Below are 22,571 nucleotides of genomic sequence, written 5' to 3'. Positions count from 1 at the left end.
GGCTAAGATATAATGTTAATACGATGATTGGCATAAATATCTTCTCAGACAGCCCTGGAGAACGTATTTCTGAATACAAAAACCACCCTCGACTGTCGCAGATCTCTCAACGAGATGACTGAACGGTTCAAAATTCACAAATACCCTACACATTCCAGGGATACTGGAATCTGTGGGTATGCCTTTAGCGACATATAAGCTAAGTTTTCAGGACCAGGCCCGAAGGATAACGAATGATAGATGGTCACAAAGAGAGGGCTGTAAGCATTCCAAAACTATGTGGCCTAATCTAGACTTGACGAGGTCTACTGCTTTGCTGTCATTGGCTAAAACAGATGTCTCAGTCATTGTGTCCGTTAAGGCAGGTCACTGTCTAATCGGAAAACATGCTGACAGACAGAAGGTTGCCAGCAACGACTTTTGCAGAAGGTGTGAGGACATCAAAGAAGAAGAGACTATAGAACAACTTATGTGTGTGTGTCCCGCATTAGCAGTTAGAAGGAGTTTCACTTTAGGTTCTCATTTCTTTGAGAACCTGTCTGATTTAGCGGTTGTGAACATTCGCAAGTTATTGGGCTTTTTAAAGCGATCTGGATGATTCAACGGTAGGAACTAGAAGGCATTCACCTTCTTCTGTTCCTGTGGTATCACAATGAACGAAAACGTCAAAGTAAGCCTGATGGCAGACTGCCACTTAAAGCTAACCTCACCTATCCCAATTTTCAAAAACGCCAGATTTCGGGGATGTGTGCACCGATTTAAGTGAAATTTTGTATGCCACTTAATGGTACGCCAAAAACACGAAATTGGTATACAATTTTGAGGTCAACTAACATGGGGGAACGCCCCACCTCAAAACCCAACCGAACGGACATATTTACCGACTGGGATAATATGGGTATCAAATGAAAGCTATTCAAGAGTAGAGTACGAACTTGGCATCAAATGTCACCCTTAGTGTCAGGGTGACAAATTTCTATAGGAAATTGTTTTGCAAAATATTAATTTTCATGGAAATTTTGTAAAAATTTAATTTCAATAGGAAATTTCACTCCAGTAGAAAATTTCATTTCAATAGGAAATTTCATTTCTGTAGGAAAATTCGTCGAAATTTCATTCCATAGGATATTTTGTCAAAATTTCATTACTTAGGGAAATTTTGTCAAAATTTCTTTTCTATGGAAAATATTGTGAAAATTTCATTTCTATAGGAAATTTTGTCAAAATTTCAGTTCTTACGAGAGTTTTGACAAAAATTTCTACTGAAAATTTTGTCAAAAATACATTTCTATAAGAAATTTTGTCAAATTTTGTCAAAATTACATTTCTACAGGAAATTTTGTCAAAAATTCATTTTTAAAGAAAAATTTTTCAAGATTTCATTTCTATAGGAAATTTTGTCAAGATTTCATTTCTATAGGAAATTTTGTCAACATTTCATTTCTATAGGAAATTTTGTCAGCATTATTATTTATTAGCATTTCAATGCAATAATTGTCTAAACTTTGACAACGGCTTCCAATACCCAGGAGCGGAGGGCAGCAACATCAGCATAGACACCAGGATAGTTGGCCCAAGCGCAACCATAACCCCAGGATACAACACCAACCAATTTGCCACCAGACACCAATGGGCCACCAGAATCACCTTGGCAAGAATCCTTACCCACCGAATAGGCACAGATCATGGTAGGACGAATGTCGGAGCCATAACCATAGGTGGAAGAGGCACAATCTTCACGGCTGACAATGCTCAGATCAACATATTGCAAGTTGGTGGGGAGAGTGAAACCACCGGATTGCAAAGTACCCCAGCCAGAGACAACGGCGGCAGCACCACTAGCAGGAGCCTTGGTAGCCATTTCAATGGCTTTGATGTTGGAACCGAAGGTAAGGGATGAGCTCAAACGGATGACAGCAATATCGTTGGTCATGAGGTTGGAACTGTAGCCTTCATGATTTTTGTAGGCAGCAACCGACACCAAACTTCCGCCAGCATTGTAGGTGGTGGAACCAGCACGGACCTTTAGGACGGAAGTGGGGACACCTCCTTGCAAGCAATGGGCAGCGGTAATGATGATATTGGCAGAGTAGACAGAGCCACCGCAAGAGTGGGAGCCACTGCGCTGGAGAGAGACTTGCCAGGGGAAGGCACTGATTGTGGTAGCTTGACCACCAACAATGCGTCCATCCAATTGGGGCAACATACCCTTGGGGATTTCAGCGGCCAAGGAGGCACAGGCAACAGCTGACAATAAAATCACAAACTTCAACATGATGTACGAAATGGTAATCACTGACTATTCTGGACCCTCGATGGGTGTATTTATATGAAAACTCCAATGTACCATCAAGGGGCCACACATTGTCAATGACAGTCTTAAGCTTTGTAATATGCTGATAAGACAATACATATATCATTCAAAGGGATTTAACATAAGTTAGGGGTTACCATTATCTTATCGCGGTCATTTTGGCTAAAATGCGGAATTGCAATTGAGGCTCTTGCCAAAGTGCATAAGTTATTAATTACTCGCTCTTATGAGACCATATTTCGAGGATTAAAAATTCGTTTTTGTTTACATATATAATAAGTTCTATTTTCAAATTATTCAACACTTAATGGAGTTGCATATTGGAATGACCCTTCTATGAATTCTACGTTACGATAGCAAGTGATTATAAATTTCTGAGGGTTTTATTCTTGTAAAAATTTAGAAGGTATAACCATTCGACTGCCATATCAATCATTATTATCAGTTGCTGTTAACGCGTGCCAACATTACCGATTTAATGTTAAGCACCCAGGATGACTGACTAGACATTTCTTCAAAATCCCCATTCTTGCTGTGGTACGTCAGAGATAATAAAAAAATTCAAAATTAAAGCTTTTTATTACCCAAAAGGAATTTTATGGTAAAGTGCGCCCAACGTATAGTTTTGTTATCTACCGCGTAAATATTGAAGTGGAATAGTTGGTACAAATATATGTATATGTGTCCTATTCTGAGAACTTTGAGCTATAACATAGCATAAACACATTTGTCTTAAAGATACACAGTGGAATAGGTAGATTGAAAAAAAAATTAAAAAAGCGTCCCTTATAACAGAATACGAGATCAGCATCGACGAAAATTTTCAAGTAAAAAATACTTTTCTTAGTCGCATATTTTCCCATTTATACGAGATAGCTGGACAGGGCCCGCTCCGCTGCGCCTTCTTTCGCTATCTTCTTTCATCTGAGCCTTATACTGCCACAATCAGAAAATAAGTTCTGTTTGGGGGTGCTGGTACGATCTTTCAGATATTTCGCCCAAATATGGATATCATATTGGTGCTCTACTCCCAAATACCTTTCATTTGAGGCTTATATTGCTACGGTCGGTAAATATGTCCGGTATGGTGGTATTTTTGGGGACGAGGTGGACCCCGATATATCAGATTCGTGGTAGTCTGAAATGCCTTTCATTTAAGCCCAATATTGTCATTATAAGTTTGGCGGGCTTTGGAGGTGGGGCGGCCCCTCTGGATATGCCACCTTAAATAAGGATGCCATAATCTGTTGAAATCACGCTACAGTCTTTAAAAATAAAGATATTGAGCTGAAACTTTGCACAGATTCTTTTTTTTTTTGTCAATAAGCGGGTTAAGTTTGAAGATGGGCTATATCGGACTATAACTTCATATAGCCCCCATATAGACCAATCCGCCTATTTAAGGTCTTAGGTCCACAAAAGGCGCATTTATTGTACGATTTCGACGAAATTTGGGACACTGAGTTGTGTTCAGCCCCTTGACATCTTTCTATAATTTGGCCCAGATCGGTCAAGATTTGGATACAGCTGCCATATAGACCGATCTCTCGATTTAAGGTTTTGGGCCTGTAAAATGCGCATTTATTGTCTGATATCGCAGAATTTTGGGCCAGTGAGTTGTGTTAGGCCCTACGACAAATTTCTGTAATTTGGATGGTTCCAAACTAAACGACCAGGTGGGATTTGGGTGTACTTTTAAGATCTAGAACTGGTCATATGGAAAAGGTTACCCGACCTCGGCAGTGTGTATCAAGCGGAGATCCTTGCAATTAAGGAAGTGATGGAATGGCTAAGATATAATGTTAATACGATGATTGGCATAAATATCTTCTCAGACAGCCCTGGAGAACGTATTTCTGAATACAAAAACCACCCTCGACTGTCGCAGATCTCTCAACGAGATGACTGAACGGTTCAAAATTCACAAATACCCTACACATTCCAGGGATACTGGAATCTGTGAGTATGCCTTTAGCGACATATAAGCTAAGTTTTCAGGACCAGGCCCGAAGGATAACGAATGATAGATGGTCACAAAGAGAGGGCTGTAAGCATTCCAAAACTATGTGGCCTAATCTAGACTTGACGAGGTCTACTGCTTTGCTGTCATTGGCTAAAACAGATGTCTCAGTCATTGTGTCCGTTAAGGCAGGTCACTGTCTAATCGGAAAACATGCTGACAGACAGAAGGTTGCCAGCAACGACTTTTGCAGAAGGTGTGAGGACATCAAAGAAGAAGAGACTATAGAACAACTTATGTGTGTGTGTCCCGCATTAGCAGTTAGAAGGAGTTTCACTTTAGGTTCTCATTTCTTTGAGAACCTGTCTGATTTAGCGGTTGTGAACATTCGCAAGTTATTGGGCTTTTTAAAGCGATCTGGATGATTCAACGGTAGGAACTAGAAGGCATTCACCTTCTTCTGTTCCTGTGGTATCACAATGAACGAAAACGTCAAAGTAAGCCTGATGGCAGACTGCCACTTAAAGCTAACCTCACCTATCCCAATTTTCAAAAACGCCAGATTTCGGGGATGTGTGCACCGATTTAAGTGAAATTTTGTATGCCACTTAATGGTACGCCAAAAACACGAAATTGGTATACAATTTTGAGGTCAACTAACATGGGGGAACGCCCCACCTCAAAACCCAACCGAACGGACATATTTACCGACTGGGATAATATGGGTATCAAATGAAAGCTATTCAAGAGTAGAGTACGAACTTGGCATCAAATGTCACCCTTAGTGTCAGGGTGACAAATTTCTATAGGAAATTGTTTTGCAAAATATTAATTTTCATGGAAATTTTGTAAAAATTTAATTTCAATAGGAAATTTCACTCCAGTAGAAAATTTCATTTCAATAGGAAATTTCATTTCTGTAGGAAAATTCGTCGAAATTTCATTCCATAGGATATTTTGTCAAAATTTCATTACTATGAGAAATTTTGTCAAAATTTCTTTTCTATGGAAAATATTGTGAAAATTTCATTTCTATAGGAAATTTTGTCAAAATTTCAGTTCTTACGAGAGTTTTGACAAAAATTTCTACTGAAAATTTTGTCAAAAATACATTTCTATAAGAAATTTTGTCAAATTTTGTCAAAATTACATTTCTACAGGAAATTTTGTCAAAAATTCATTTTTAAAGAAAAATTTTTCAAGATTTCATTTCTATAGGAAATTTTGTCAAGATTTCATTTCTATAGAAAATTTTGTCAACATTTCATTTCTATAGGAAATTTTGTCAGAAAATCTTGCTGTAGATAATTTTATCATATTTTACTAATATAAAAATTTTTTTCTACCAAAATATACTTTTTTTTAATAGTCCTTTATTTATTTATTAGCATTTCAATGCAATAATTGTCTAAACTTTGACAACGGCTTCCAATACCCAGGAGCGGAGGGCAGCAACATCAGCATAGACACCAGGATAGTTGGCCCAAGCGCAACCATAACCCCAGGATACAACACCAACCAATTTGCCACCAGACACTAATGGGCCACCAGAATCACCTTGGCAAGAATCCTTACCCACCGAATAGGCACAGATCATGGTAGGACGAATGTCGGAGCCATAACCATAGGTGGAAGAGGCACAATCTTCACGGCTGACAATGCTCAGATCAACATATTGCAAGTTGGTGGGGAGAGTGAAACCACCGGATTGCAAAGAACCCCAGCCAGAGACAACGGCGGCAGCACCACTAGCAGGAGCCTTGGTAGCCATTTCAATGGCTTTGATGTTGGAACCGAAGGTAAGGGATGAGCTCAAACGGATGACAGCAATATCGTTGGTCATGAGGTTGGAACTGTAGCCTTCATGATTTTTGTAGGCAGCAACCGACACCAAACTTCCGCCAGCATTGTAGGTGGTGGAACCAGCACGGACCTTTAGGACGGAGGTGGGGACACCTCCTTGCAAGCAATGGGCAGCGGTAATGATGATATTGGCAGAGTAGACAGAGCCACCGCAAGAGTGGGAGCCACTGCGCTGGAGAGAGACTTGCCAGGGGAAGGCACTGATTGTGGTAGCTTGACCACCAACAATGCGTCCATCCAATTGGGGCAACATACCCTTGGGGATTTCAGCGGCCAAGGAGGCACAGGCAACAGCTGACAATAAAATCACAAACTTCAACATGATGTACGAAATGGTAATCACTGACTATTCTGGACCCTCGATGGGTGTATTTATATGAAAACTCCAATGTACCATCAAGGGGCCACACATTGTCAATGACAGTCTTAAGCTTTGTAATATGCTGATAAGACAATACATATATCATTCAAAGGGATTTAACATAAGTTAGGGGTTACCATTATCTTATCGCGGTCATTTTGGCTAAAATGCGGAATTGCAATTGAGGCTCTTGCCAAAGTGCATAAGTTATTAATTACTCGCTCTTATGAGACCATATTTCGAGGATTAAAAATTCGTTTTTGTTTACATATATAATAAGTTCTATTTTCAAATTATTCAACACTTAATGGAGTTTCATATTGGAATGACCCTTCTATGAATTCTACGTTACGATAGCAAGTGATTATAAATTTCTGAGGGTTTTATTCTTGTAAAAATTTAGAAGGTATAACCATTCGACTGCCATATCAATCATTATTATCAGTTGCTGTTAACGCGTGCCAACATTACCGATTTAATGTTAAGCACCCAGGATGACTGACTAGACATTTCTTCAAAATCCCCATTCTTGCTGTGGTACGTCAGAGATAATAAAAAAATTCAAAATTAAAGCTTTTTAATACCCAAAAGGAATTTTATGGTAAAGTGCGCCCAACGTATAGTTTTGTTATCTACCGCGTAAATATTGAAGTGGAATAGTTGGTACAAATATATGTATATGTGTCCTATTCTGAGAACTTTGAGCTATAACATAGCATAAAAACATTTGTCTTAAAGATACACAGTTGTATAGGTAGATTGAAAAAAAAAATAAAAAAGCGTCCCTTATAACAGAATACGAGATCAGCATCGACGAAAATTTTCAAGTAAAAAATACTTTTCTTAGTCGCATATTTTCCCATTTATACGAGATAGCTGGACAGGGCCCGCTCCGCTGCGCCTTCTTTCGCTATCTTCTTTCATCTGAGCCTTATACTGCCACAATCAGAAAATAAGTTCTGTTTGGGGGTGCTGGTACGATCTTTCAGATATTTCGCCCAAATATGGATATCATATTGGTGCTCTACTCCCAAATACCTTTCATTTGAGGCTTATATTGCTACGGTCGGTAAATATGTCCGGTATGGTGGTATTTTTGGGGACGAGGTGGACCCCGATATATCAGATTCGTGGTAGTCTGAAATGCCTTTCATTTAAGCCCAATATTGTCATTATAAGTTTGGCGGGCTTTGGAGGTGGGGCGGCCCCCTCTGGATATGCCACCTTAAATAAGGATGCCATAATCTGTTGAAATCACGCTACAGTCTTTAAAAATAAAGATATTGAGCTGAAACTTTGCACAGATTCTTTTTTTTTTTTTGTCAATAAGCGGGTTAAGTTTGAAGATGGGCTATATCGGACTATAACTTCATATAGCCCCCATATAGACCAATCCGCCTATTTAAGGTCTTAGGTCCACAAAAGGCGCATTTATTGTACGATTTCGTCGAAATTTGGGACACTGAGTTGTGTTCAGCCCCTTGACATCTTTCTATAATTTGGCCCAGATCGGTCAAGATTTGGATACGGCTGCCATATAGACCGATCTCTCGATTTAAGGTTTTGGGCCTGTAAAATGCGCATTTATTGTCTGATATCGCAGAATTTTGGGCCAGTGGGTTGTGTTAGGCCCTACGACAAATTTCTGTAATTTGGCCCAGTTCAGTTCAGATTTGGATATAGCTGCCATGTCGGCAAAATTTAGGACAGGGAGTTTTGTTAGGGCCTTCGACATCTTTCTTCAATTTGGCCTAGATCGACCCAAATTTGAATAATGCTGCCATATAGACCAATCTCTCGATTTAAGGCCTTGGAACCACAAAATGTGCATTTATTGTGCGATTTCGCCGAAATTTGGGACAGTGAGTTGTGTAAGGCTTTTCGTATATGGTTCAGATCGGTCTTTATTTGGATATAGCTACATAAAAGACCAATATGGGGGCATAAATTATACATATTTCATCGGATTATGACGGAAGGTTGTTTACATATACACTCAAGGTGGTGGGTATCCAAAGTTCGGCCCGGCCAAACTTAACGCCTTTTCATTTGTTTGATTTATTATAAACAAACGAAATTTCATTTAAATATCCTCACTCATCTCCGAGATCTGGCTTTTTTGAAAATAAAGTAAGGGGAGGATCCGCCCATTACAGTTTGGATGGATATCGATATTCATAATCTACTCCCAAAAACCACATTTGGGCCCTTTTTGCCATAATCCACAAATATGTACAGTTTGAGAGGTATGTAGGGTGATATCAGCATCGTGCTTTACACTCAAATTTCTTTTACTTGGTTTAGGGGGAGTTTTAGGGGTGAGACGAACCCAAGCACGTGGCCTCAAAATTGGATATCAAAGTCGTGTTCTACTATCAAATACCTATTATTTAATGCCATATTAGGCAAACATGGCCGGTTTAAAAGGAGGAGTTTAGAGGGCGGACCTCTGAAATAATATTAACATCATGCTAGAGCACGATTTTATTTCAAGCATTTTGAAGGTGGCAATCAAGATATTCAGAGCTACGGGTCTCGTTCAGATCTACAACAATTATTTCTTTTGTATTGGTTATCTATATTCAAAAATCATATTTCATAGCTACCACTTGGGATAGCACATTGTTAAAGATCGGCAGGTCCTCCTGTGTCTATCCTAATTTGAGGGAAAAAAGTGTACTCTACTACCCCTTTTATTGCTGTCCTATTCTACACTGATCTGCCTTCATATATTATTTTTAATTCCTTTTTTTTGGGTAGGGTGGGGGAGGGGGAGTGCCCTCTGATACGTCCTTTCATTTGAGTGCAATATTTTCCCGGACGTCCTACATGACAGTTTGGTGTTCTTTTTATTGGGAGGTGAGGGTTGGCCCCCTTGACGCTTAGACCCAACAGACAATTTATTTAAGTATTTTATTGTCGCGATCAATATGTTCTACTGGACGGCAGGACGTTAGTACGTGGCCCAGATACTTGAATCCTTCTATCAACCCTAGATCCGAACTCTAATGTCATAGACCTCTCTTTTAATTCACATATTACCGCGATCGTACTACACGTCCTATTGAAGGGCATTTAGTGGTTGGACCGATCTCATTTGAGACGTTGGACATTCATGCCCTTTTTGGGAGTTTTTGAGGTTGGGAAAGCCCCGTAGACATCTTAGACCAAATTCTTACAACAGATGTGTACACAACTTCCAAACATTTTTTATTTGATAACCATATTGTTCCAATCGGGTGGAGATTGGGGGCGCCTCAGACACCAAGGAATAAATTTGTATGTCAACTTTTTACTCTTTAAATACCTTCCATTTGATATCCATGTCCCAATCGATAAATATGTCCTGCTGGAGGTTTTGGGGGTGGGAAGGGCCCTCAGACACCAAGGAATAGATTTGTATATCAGATTTGTACTCTCCTTTTAAATACCTTTCAAGTGATACCCATATTTCCCAAACCGGTGAAAGTGTCCTTTTGGTTGTTTTTGGGGGTGACACTTAAGATGGCATTTTTATACCAAGTTCGTACTCTGCTCTATACCTATACCTTTAATTTGATACCCGCATTGTTCCAGCCCCTAAACATGTCCGTTCGGGTGGGTTTTAAGATGGAGCATCCCCCAGATTAGTTGACCCCAAAATTTTTTACCAATTTAATTTTTTTTGAGGGTACCATAAGGTGGCATGAAATATTCCGCTTAAATCGTTGCACCCATCTCTGAGATCTGGAGTTCTTTTTGAAAATTGATGATGTGCAAAAGCAAGCCTTGTTCCAAAAGGTTTCAAGAACTCATTAAAGGCGTAAAATCTCACCCCAAATGGACCGAAACAAATTTCTTAAAATCAAGGAAACAAAATTTGTTGGCTTACCAACAGGTCTGCGGGCCGTTAAGGGTACATTATTATGTTAACACTTCTTCTACATCTAATCGAAATTTCTAAAGAATAGCTCTGGAATAATAAAAGGCGTACAGCTTTATGGTTTATTGAGAGGATTGGTGCGAATGATTCTGAAATCCTCTCCGAAAAAAATTTTGTCCCGTATAAGTGCAACACTAACATTTTTTCCAGAATCGAAATCACCATAAGGGAAATAATAGTCATTTGGATCCAAGAACCATTGATAATGTCGCCAAGGACAGCTTGATGATGCTAGTTGTCGACAAGGATAAAGAACAGATCTGCATACCTAGGAGTAATTGGAGTGGAATAGTCACTGTCATATGTATACTCCGACGTCCCTGCAAAATTGTCAGGGCCTCTAGTTTTTGACTATGCAGGCTGGTATCGGGCCAGTTCAAATCATATGCTTTCGGGGATCAAGGTTCAGTCGAAATGTATCGTTGCACCCTAAAAAAATTAGGCGAGATCTGGCCAGGCTTAGCACTGGATTTAGTCAAGAAGGAAGATATTCCTTTTCGTTCAGCGGCACACGATTGGATACCAAGGATTCCCTCAGATCCTGAATACGTACTTGGGACTGTAATCCCAATTCTTCAACCACCGACTGGAAGATTGGTAGATTGGATGAAGCCGAAGGCGATCGTAGATATGCAGTATTCGTACTAAACGCCAGCTGTCCCGCAGACTTCCACAAGTCTAAGGGGTTGTATCCTAGGGATTCGACAAGTTGAAACTGAATGTCTATAGAAGCCCTGGGCGTTACGGAATCAGGGGACAACTCAGCAGTTGTTGCTGAACACTTGCCTGAGGAACTATCGAGCACATCGCTAAAGACTGGCGGATTGCAGGAGACTGAAAATCCGCCTGCCACAATCGAGACAGGAGGGGATGGCATCGAAACGGGACCCGACAAGCCCTGTGTGGATGGATCACAAAGTTGGACTAGGCTCAAGGTGTGCGCCAGCGGAGAAGCACATAACTCAAAATATACTTCGACAGCAGCCGTTAGTGAAGCATCTATGTAGAAATCGTCCACACTGTAAGTGTCCAGTGTCCTGTGGAAGAGTGGTTCCACAGCTTTCTCACCTGTCCCTGGATGTGTACGGAAGGTCATCATAACAAGTTCTATCGAATCTTGTGAGGATGAACTCCTGGTGGAATCAAAAGGCGAGGCTAACACAACAGTGGTGGAAGTTCTGAATCCTGAATATGGTTCGTTTTTTCTACAGAAAAATCTCCACCATTGTAAGCCCGACGCGGCCTGTAGGACTGTGGTTGAAGAATTGGGGCTGTAATCCTAATTCTTCAACCACCGACTGGAAGATTGGTAGATTGGACTGGAAGATTGGTAGATTGGACTGGAAAATTGGTAGATTGGATGAAGCTAAAGGCGATCGGAGACATGAAGTATTCATACCAAACGCTAGCTTCTGAAGTCTGAAGGAGCTACAATATATCCTAGGGTGTTGAAGGTCTATAGAAGCGGTGGGGTTGGGGCATCAGAAGACAACTCAGCAATTGTTGCTAAACACTTGTCTTAGGAACTATCGACCGCAGGAGACTGAAAATCCACCTACCACGATCAAAACAAAAGGGGAAGGCGTCGAAACGGGGCCCGACCAGCTCTGTGTGGCTGCGTCATCCGGTTGTTTTCAGCTCAAGATGTGAGCCAGCCCGGAAGGACAGAACTCAAAAGGTACTTCCACTAAAAACAGCTAGTGAAGCATCTAAGGAGGATTCGTCCACAAACCAAGGTCCACTGTCCTGAGGAAAAGTGGTTTATTTATTTCGCATCTCACCCTTAATGCGTAAGGAAACTCTTCAAGACAAAAAGAAACGAATCATGTGAGGATAAACTGCTGACGGACTCGGAAAATGAGCCTAACGCAAGAGTGGGGGAAATGCTGAGGCGTGACTATGGTCCGGTTTCTGCAGATAAATCTCCATAATTGTAAGACCGCTTTGGCGGCACTAAAGGTTCTTCTGATAGCAAGAGGATTTCCCGTTGTTCTTATCCAGAAACCATGGGTGTGTGAAGGAATGTTCGTGGATTAAGAATTCCTAGATTGACTAAACAAGGGTACGGGAAATGGAAGACACCGAGTCCGTTTTCCTACAAAGAGTAGTCTATTTTTTCTCCTTCCGTCGCTAAGCACTCAAGATTCAGTAGTAGCCAGCCTTGAAGCTAATAAGTCTCATTACCGGTTGGCCTCCCTAAACATGGCACACAATTCATAGATGCCGCCTTCATGTCATTATTAGCGGTTGAAACCACCTCTACAGTGGAAATGATCCTGCAGGAAATAAACCGACCTTTATTACCAATAGTAGGTACTAGATATTACCTTTGTATCAAAAAACATCAGCGGAAAGACATGTGACTGGAAAGTGTTGGATGACCACAGTTTCTTTGAGAAAATCCTGCAGCGAATTGGGTTACATTTCGGCAAACAATCAGCACGACTATCCCCTCCAGACCTGAAAGGGTAGTGGAAACTGCGGAGGACATAGACATAATGGCCAAACGGATCATAAAGGCTGGTGTCAGCATATTCCCGAGCCAATCCAATGGGGCAAGCAGCGACCGCCATGGTGGACCCCAGAACTGGTGGTCTATGGAAGGGCTGCAGAAAACTCTTCCACAGAGCGGAAAATACCAGGGCACCACACGACTAGCACGTCTATAAAGCTGAGTAAGAAAATATGAGAGCGACCTAAAAAGGACTCAGAACATATCCTGGATGAAATTCTGCACCTCCATGGATACATCTGAGGTCTCTAGGCTAAGGAAGACCCTACTATCGAAACTTTTTACGTTGGGATATCTTTAGAAATCACAGCATGTATGGACAATGTCTAGTGAGGAAACACTAGAACTACTCATTGATACACATTTCCCCGGGGAAAATCTTCCACGGACAACGCACCGCGGGATGGAGAAAAAATTAATGAAAATAAGTCTGCAATTTTTGAACGGATGAAGGTATTTTCATGAAATGGTTATAGCTGAGGTGTTAGCTTGCTTATGTTCCGTTTCACAGTTCCACAGTGTTACATGTCCTTAATTCGGAATGCATCGACTTCAAGCGCTTCGAGTTAACCAAGTTTATTGACTGCAGACCTCTGGCCTTCACTACTAAATCGTCTGCTCTTTCATCATTTCCTCCTTACAGCGCTATGACCTGGCACTCTAACGATGCGGATTGTGCCATCCTCAGAAGGCGTTAGTCTTCTCCTTACACTGCAAGACTGTTCGTGACCTTACCGTCCTGGTTGTTATTGCCAGTTTACTGTCACACTCGTGAAAATCACACCACCTTATGCATTCCCTGAACACCCGGATTTCTGCACGCAGGATTGTATCATGGTCAGGCAGTCGAAAACAGATCTCTGTAAAGCATGATCTCTCAGATAGCAATGCCAGAGTTCCGTCAATCCAAGACGGTGCCTCTGGCAGCAGCATTCAACCTCAAGTGTCATCTCAGAATTTCGATCGGAAACCCCTTCTAATCCATCCAGGTTTCCTTTCATCGCCTTGATTATACCGCAATGGTATGACCTGCTATTATCCTCTACCCATTCTCCCATCGCCTTAATTCTCAAAGCGGCAGTGGCTGCCACACCCTTAATCTGTACATCAATGGATCGGATATATAGAATAGTCTCCAGTGCCCTTGTGGACGTGGTTCTCATCGCTTCGCCTTTGCCAAGACAACATGTTTTGCATCCAATAAAATACTTGTATGCCAAACATTTTTTTTAAAGCAATTCATTTACTTATTACTGTCATAATAATTTATATTTTATTTTTTTTAACTTAACCTACATTTTCTTAAACAGATGCAGCGGTATCGATAACCCAGGAGCGGAGAGCAGCAACATCGGCATATACACCAGGATAATTTTGCTCAGCACAACCCTTACCCCAGGAAACAACACCCACCAAGACACCACCGGATACCAATGGGCCACCCGAATCACCTTGACAGGAATCTTTGCCAACGGTATAGGCACAGATCATAGTAGGTTTGATTTGAGTACCATAGCCATAGCTGGAAGAAGCGCAGGACGTTTGACTCAAAATGCTGACTTCGACATATTGCAAAGTGGTTGGCAAAAAAGAGCCTCCGGCTTCCAAAGTACCCCAACCAGAGACAGCAGCAATAGCGCCATCAGCAGGAGCCTTAGTAGCCAACTCAATGGGTTTAATGGTAGGACCAAAAGTCAACGAGGAGCTCAAACGGAGAACAGCAATGTCATTCATCATGCTTACAATGCTGTATCCTTGATGTTTTTTGAAAGCAGCCACTGAGACCAAAGTGCCACCAGCATTCCAAGTGGTAGAACCAGCGCGCACCTTTAGAGCGCTAGAGGTGGCGAATTGCAAGCAGTGAGCAGCAGTTACGACAATGTAGGGCGAGTAGATGGAACCGCCGCAGGAATGGGCACCACTACGTTGTAGAGAGATTTGCCAAGGATAGCTATTAATAGTGGTAGGGGAACCGCCTACAATGCGTCCATCTAATTGGGGCAACATGCCCTCGGGGACTGCAGCTCCCAAGGCACAGGCAACAAGTGCCGTTGATAAAATCAGAAACTTTAACATTTTGAACTGAAGTATTTGCAAAAAGTGAATGAATTCCACGAGTACAATACGAGGTATTTATATGAAAATTGCAGAAGTCGGTTCTAGGTCAATGCTAGTTATCAATTAGACACTATTACATGAAACTTGCCGCATTCCTAAAGTGGATGGTATTACTTATGAATTATGACACTTGAGTACGACGGCAAATGAAAGATTGTCGTCACACAACGCAATTTCCAATGGAAAATGGAAAGAAAACTAATTCCAGGAAATATATATCTACATATGTAAGAGAGTTCCGTGACTGACAGATTGACTGACGGACTGATCAACGCCCAGCCCAAACGGCTGAAGCTAGTCATGAAATTTGGCACGAATATGGGTCTTGGGTCTTAGGCGCGTTATAAGAAGGGATTTAGTGATATTAGTACGTTTAGGTACAAAAATGTACCAAGAAATACGAAATGGTGAATGTTTGCCTAGCGCGATCGGAAAGGGCTAAAATTATGATTTTTGGCTAAAATTAGAGAGCGTCTCGAAAAACTAAGATTTGGTGCCAAAAATTTCTCAAACTCATACCGGAAATGGTAATGGCAATTGTTACTTTTTGTTACCTTTTTTGTTAATTGAGCTACAGCTTTGAACTTTGGCACTTAGGTACACTATAGCAACCTAAATTCGAAAGCTAAATGAGTTTTTGGACTTTTAGGTACTAAAAAGTACCAAAATAGTACGAAATAGGTGATCTTTGCATAGGACGAACGGGTAGAGCTAGATCTTCGAAATTTGGCTTAAATGATTGTTGTTGCGAAATAAAAGGCATGGATTGAAAAAATATGAAAATAGTACTGGAATTGGGAAAAACGAACGTTTAGTGCCGTATTTGATAAAATTTCGTACTTTCTTTACGGGTTTAACTAGATATGTGCGAAATGTCTTATTTACTATTACAGTGAACGGAGACGGTAAAATTAAATAATTTGGTGAAAAATATTGTAGTCTGGACTAAAATACGATAAGTTGTACCAAATACGAAATGCTGAAATCGTACCAGGAGTGGAAGAAAACGTACTTAAGTGATGTAATTGGTACTATTTGGTACTTTCTTTATAGATTAAATTACACCTCTGGGCTGAAATATGGGACATAGGTATTGGGTTGCCCAAAAAGTAATTGCGGAATTTTCATATAGTCCGCGTTGACAAATTTTTTCACAGCTTGTGACTCTGTAATTGCATTCTTTCTTCTGTCAGTTATCAGCTGTAACTTTTAGCTTGCTTTAGAAAAAAAGTGTAAAAAAGTATATTTGATTAAAGTTCAGTCTAAGTTTTATTAAAAATGCATTTACTTTCTTTTAAAAAATCCGCAATTACTTTTTGGGCAACCCAATACATCTCTGAAATTTGGGACATAGGTACATCTCTGAAATTTGGGACACAGACACATTCTGGCAGTATGTACCATGCGACGAGAAGATTTTGTTGTTATTCGTACATTTTGGTACTAAAGCGTACAAAATGGTACCTTGTTTACGGATTGAGCTACAGCTCTGAAATTTGGAATAAAGGTACATCTTGACATTATGTACCGGGCGACTAAAATTTTTTTTTGATATTCGTACCAAAAGCGTACAAAATGGTACTTTCTTTACAGACAAAGCTACAGCTCTGAAATTTGGGATTCAGGCCCCTCTTGGTACTTAGTAAAGGATGACTAGACGATTTTTTTGAAACGTTCAAAATGGTACTTTTTTTAAAGACTGATCTACAGCTTTGAAATTTGGGATAAAGGTACATCTTGGCAGTATGTATCGGCGACTTAAAGTTTTTTTCATGGTAACTTATGGTACTAAACCGTACAAAATTGAACTTTCTTTTCAAACAAAACTAAGCTCTGAAATTTGGATACAAGTACATCTTGGCCGTATGTACCGGGTGACTAGAACATTTTTTAGAAATTTGTCATTTAGGTACTAAAATGAGCAAAGTGGTGCTTTATTTATGGATTGGGCTTAAGATCTCAAAATTGCGATACAGTTACACCCCGGCAATATATATTGGGCGACTAGATGATTTTTTGAAAGTCGTACATTAGATACTTTAACATACAAAATGTTATTTTCTTTACAGACTGGCCTAGATATCTGAAATTTGAGTTGCAGGTACTCCTTGACAATATTTATTGGACGACTAGAAGATTTTTTTTGATATTCGTACATTTTAGTAATAACACGTACAAGATGGTACTTTCTTTACAGACAGAGCTACAGCTCTTAAATTTGGGATGCAGGTCCACCTTGGCAGTAAGTACAGGATGACTAGAAGATTTTTTTTTTGAAACGTACAAAATGGTATTTTCTTTAAAGACTGAGCTACAGCTCTGAAATTTTGGATGCAGGTCCATCTTGGCAGTAAGTACAGAATGACTAGAAGATTTTTTTGAAATTTGTACATATAGGTTCTTAAACGTAGAACATGCTACTTTAGACTAGAAGTTTTTTTATACCCACCACCGAAGGATGGGGGTATAATCATTTTGTCATTCCGTTTGCAACACATCGAAATATCCATTTCCGACCCCATAAAGTATATATATTTTTGATCAGCGTAAAAATCTAAGACGATCTAGACATGTCCGTCCGTCTGTCCGTCTGTCTGTTGAAATCACGCTACAGTCTTTAAAAATAGAGATATTGAGCTGAAATTTTGCACAGATTTTTTTGTCCATAAGCAGGTTAAGTTCGAAGATGGGCTATATCGGACTATATCTTGATATAGCCCCCATATAGAGCGATCCTCCGGTTAAGGGTCTTAGGCCCACAAAAGCCACATTTATTAACCGATTTTGATGAAATTCGGGACAGTGAATTATGTAAGGCCCATCGACATCCTTCGTTAATTTGGTTCAGAGCGGTCCAGATTTGGATATAGTTGCCATATAGACCGATCCTCCGATTTATAGTGTAAGGCCCATAAAGCCACATTCATTATCCGATTTTGCTGAAATTTGGGACAGTGAGTTGTGTTAGGCCCTTTGACATATTTCTTGACATATTTGGTCCAGATCGGTTCAGATTTAGATATACCTGCCATTTAGACCGATTTCTTGATTTATGGTTTTGGGCCCATAAAATGCTCATTTATTGCCCGATGTCGCCGAAATTTGGAACAGTGAGTTAAGTTAATCCCCTTGACATACTTCTGCAATATCGTACAGATCGGTCCAGATTTGGATATAGCTGCCATATAGACCGATCTCTCGATTTAAGGTTTAGGGCCCATAAAAGAGGCATTTATTGTCCGATTTCGCCGAAATTTGGGACAGTGCTTTGTGTTAGGCTTTTCGACATGTTTATGCAACTTGGCCCAAATCGGTTCAGATTTGGATATAGCTGCCATGTAGACCGATATCTCGATTTAAAGTCTTGGCCCCATAAAAGGCGCATTTATAATCCGATTTCACTGAAATTTGACACAGCGACTTATGTTCGGCTTTTCGACATCCGTGTCGTATATAGTTCAGATCGGTACGAGGTATATGAGTATAAGGTATGAAATTTTCACCGAATTTTGATGAAAGGTGGTTTACATATATACCGGAGTTGGTGGGTATCCAAAGTTCGGCCCGGCCGAACTTAACGCCTTTTTACTTGTTATTCGTTTATTTATCTAGTAAAACTTTATAATTTAACACTTACTTTAACGGATTAGGCTATATTGCGCCACAAATACACCTTGATGTTAAGTGTACTATCGGGGGCAGCGAAGCTAGGGAGAAAAAAAATTGAAAAGTGGAAATCTGCATTCAGATCCATTTTATTTCATTGCGATAATATAGAGAAGTCATATAACAAGAGGCCACCGTAGCGCAGATTTTAGTATGTCCGCCTATGACGCTGAACGCCAGGGTTCGAATCTTAGCGAAAACATCAGAAAAAAATTCAGCGGTGGTTTTCCCCTCCTAATGCTGGTGACGTTTGTGACGTACTATGCCATTTGAAAAACTAGAAAGGCATTAAGTTCGGCCGGGCCGAACTTTGGATACCTACCATCTCGGGTATATATGTAAGCCATCTTTCGTCATAATCCGGTAAAAAAAAGGCTTAATTTATACACCCATAACAGCTATATCGAAATATGGTCCGATTTGGACCAAATTCAGCATGCACATAGTCTAATAAATACAAGTCACTGTTAAATGTTGGTTCAATATTGGTCTTTTTAGCAGCTATATCCAAATATAGACCAAAATGCACCATTAAGGACTCGGATGTCGAAAAGCGTTACATAAGTCACTGTGTCAAATTTCAGCGAAATCGGATAACAAATGCCCCGTTTATAGGGCCAAGACTTTAAATCGAGAGATCGGTCTAAATGGCAGTTATATTCAAATCTGGACCGATCTGGGCCAAATTGAAAACAGATGTAGAAGGGCGTAACAAAATTCACTGTCCCAAATTTCAGCAAAATCGGACAATAAATGCGCCTTTTATGGGCCAAGTCCTTAAATCGAGAGATCGGTCTATATGGCAGCTATATCCAAATCTGAACCAATCTGGGCCAAATTGAAGAAAGATGTCGACTGGCCCTACACTACTTACTGTCTCAAATTTCAGCAAAATCATGTAATAAATGTAGCTTTTATAGGCCTAAGACCATAAATCGGCAGATCGGTCTATATGGGGGCTGTATCAATATATAGTCCGATATGGCCCATTTTCGAACTTAACCTACCTATGGACAAAGAATCAATCTGTGCAAAGTTGCAGCTCAATATCTCTATTTGTAAAGATTGTAGCGTGATTTCAACAGACAGACGGACGGACAGACATGGCTAAATCGTCTAAGATTTTTACGAAGATCAAGAATATATACACTTTATAGGATCGGAAATATGAAATGTTTGCCCCTGTTCCTTAAAGGAATGTTTATGGGCAAATTTAAATTTGCAATCATATTACAGGGAAATTCTTTACTTAGTTTTGCGTAGGGTTGGTGGCAGTCTGCAATTAGATCCTCTCCGACACATTCGTCCATTGTGATACCATATAAACAGTAAAAAACAGATGCCTTAAAGTACCTAGGTTCCGGCTGCTCCATGAATTGTTGTTTCTGTGGACTAGCCCTTGCTATAGAATCTACGCCATGAACTTTTGTATCTATCAACCTCTCTAAAATTTTCAGTAAAGTGGATGACAGACAAATATGAGGATAAATCTTTTTCATTCGGTTCCTCCTTATGCACTATAAGCCCAATGACTGATTTCTAAGGCAACAAATCCTAGTAAGTAGCTCGGAATCCAAAACTTCTTATGTACATACTTTAATATTATGAACTAAAATTATGAAAGAAATGGAAATGAATTTTTCAAGACCAACAAGGGGCATTTAAACGAAAATTCCAATAATCAGTTCTAGATGATTGAAAGATATCAAGAGGAAATTATCACTTGGAACTAACCCAGCTAAAATGTAGAAGTAGCGGTCACAAGTGGTATAAGCTTTAGCAACACTTCACTGTGATCAATTGAAAAAAGATAAAAAAAGACAATTTCCAATTACAAGAATATACATTCCGAGAAATATTTATCCAGTTATTATAAACTCCACCATTGGATGGGGGTATACTAAATTCTTCATTCCATTTGTGACACACTGAAATATTAATCTAAGAGCCACCAAAGTATATATATTCGTGATCGGCTAGTCCATTTAGCCATATCCGTCCGTCTGTCTGTCTGTCGAAAACAAGACAACTTTCCAAGAAAGAAAGCTGGCCGCTTAAAATTTTGCACTAATACTTCCTATAAGTGAAAGTCAGAAAGGGTTGTAAATGGGCCATGTCGGTCCTTGATTTAATATAGAGGTCCCAATTCTTATCCCATTTGGCTGAAATTTTGCACAACTGCGCCAATAATGGTCTAAATCGGTCCATAACCTGATATTGCTCCCATATGAAATTATCTCTCGATTGGACTTCTTTAGCCTCTAGAGGGCGCAAGTATAACCCGATATGGATGAAATTTTTTAGGCAAAGTTTTGCTGTTACGTACAACAGCAGCTTAATGTTTAGTCCAAATCGGTCCACAACCTGATGCATATAAACCGATCGATTTGTCTTCTTGAGCCTCTAGAGGGTGCAATTATTATACAACTTGGCTGAAATTTCAAATGATGTATTTTTTTATGACTTCTAATACCCATCAGATATAAACCGATCGATTTGTCTTCTTGAGCCTTTAGAGGGCGCAATTATTATACAACTTGGCTGAAATATCAAACGCTGTATTTTTTTATGACTTCTTATAGCCATGACAAGTACGGTCCATAACATTTTTTTTTTTTTTTTTTTTTTTTTTTTTTTTTTTTTTTTTTTTTTTTTTTTTTATTTATTGATTTCTTTCAGTTTTACAATGACTTATATGATATATATATATAAATTCCCACGAAGCCATATCGGCTTGTCTGTAGGATGTATATCAGCCAAGCTGTAGTATATGTGTCTACATTAGTAGTATTATATATAAAAAAATATTAAAAAAGACAATGTTAATATAACAAATATCAAAATGGAAAAACAAGAATATTAATACAATTTTTTTTTTTTTTTTTTTTTTTTTTTTTTTTTTTAAATTTTTACAATTTTGGTTTAGATTGTGCACTTAGTTTACTATAAGGAACTTTTTTATCAATTTATTTCTTTCAAATTTATTGTTACTATTTACAATATTTTGTGGTAATTTATTTAAAAAGTATGGCAAGGTGACCTCTAAAGATAATTTGCCATAATCGTTCGAATACTTGGGTATTTCGTACTTTCCTGCGGACTTGCTACGAGTGTTTCTACTGTGGCTTATGCGTTTCAATATGGATGAATTGTTGAAGAATTCACGAGCTATAGTTGAATTGTAGATTCCGTCGATGTTAAGTATTTCTAGGATGTTATAAAGTTCTTTGCTTTGTGTGGGTGTTGAGTTGTTGTCCGTTGTTGTTTTACTTCTATTTTTGTATAAAAGCTTAACAAGCCTGTTTTGGTATGTTTGTAGTATTCTGCAGTTTTTTGACTTTCCCCACGCAGTTACGCCATGCCTCAGTTGAGATTCCACCAATGAGAAATATGCCTGTCTAAGCACAAAGTATGGCGCGCAATTGCTAAGGTGGTATAAAGCGAACATACATTTACGTAGCTGTTTTGATAGGTGTTCAATATGCACTTTCCATTTAAAGTTGTGATCTAAATGTACGCCTAGATATTTGTAAGTATCGACGAGTTCTATGGTTGTTTCACAATTATCAACTATAGTCCCAATATCTCCGAAAGTGCAAGATCGGTGAAGGCAATCGAAATTATGGAAAGTTATTTTTACATCAGTTTTTGGTACGTGTCTAGGTCTGATATGCATAATTTTGGTTTTGTTTGCGTTGATTATAAGGCCATTGTCGTGACACCATTTGCAAAGAATGTTCAGTTCATTCTGCATTACTATTTCAGCTTCTTTTAGGTTTTTATGTTCCACAAGAATTGCAGTGTCATCTGCATAAGAAAAAGCAGTGCTGTTTTTTAGCAGTTCAATCATCTCAT

At 39.4% G+C, this 22,571-nt stretch overlaps 2 protein-coding genes across 2 annotated transcripts in view; both read right to left on the bottom strand.

The window, feature by feature from the left end:
• Positions 1-1,473: 1,473 nt before the first annotated feature.
• LOC106084059 (uncharacterized) overlaps positions 1,474-22,571 on the bottom strand; it is a 64,529-nt gene continuing 43,431 nt past the window's right edge. Inside the window, exons 16-18 of the mRNA XM_059369756.1 lie at positions 14,241-15,014; positions 5,689-6,483; positions 1,474-2,299 (exon numbers count right to left, since the gene is read on the bottom strand). Of these exons, the coding sequence (XP_059225739.1) occupies positions 1,499-2,299; positions 5,689-6,483; positions 14,241-15,014 (2,370 nt within the window). The 3' untranslated portion in view covers positions 1,474-1,498. The remainder of the gene's footprint in view (positions 2,300-5,688; positions 6,484-14,240; positions 15,015-22,571) is intronic.
• On the bottom strand, positions 14,145-15,037 carry LOC106084062 (trypsin alpha-4). Its single transcript, XM_013247504.2, has one exon. The coding sequence runs from the start codon at positions 15,006-15,008 to the stop codon at positions 14,235-14,237; it is 774 nt and encodes a 257-aa protein (XP_013102958.1). The 5' UTR covers positions 15,009-15,037; the 3' UTR covers positions 14,145-14,234.

This window comes from Stomoxys calcitrans, chromosome 5 (assembly GCF_963082655.1).
Source record: "Stomoxys calcitrans chromosome 5, idStoCalc2.1, whole genome shotgun sequence".
Lineage (NCBI taxonomy): Eukaryota > Metazoa > Arthropoda > Insecta > Diptera > Muscidae > Stomoxys > Stomoxys calcitrans.
The sequence above is the reverse complement of the archived record's forward strand: the minus strand, read 5'-3'. Positions and strand labels throughout refer to the sequence as shown.

Bases quoted from the DNA above. Each gene is read 5' to 3' on its own strand.
- LOC106084062 (XM_013247504.2), bottom strand. From the start codon at position 15,008: ATGTTAAAGTTTCTGATTTTATCAACGGCACTTGTTGCCTGTGCCTTG.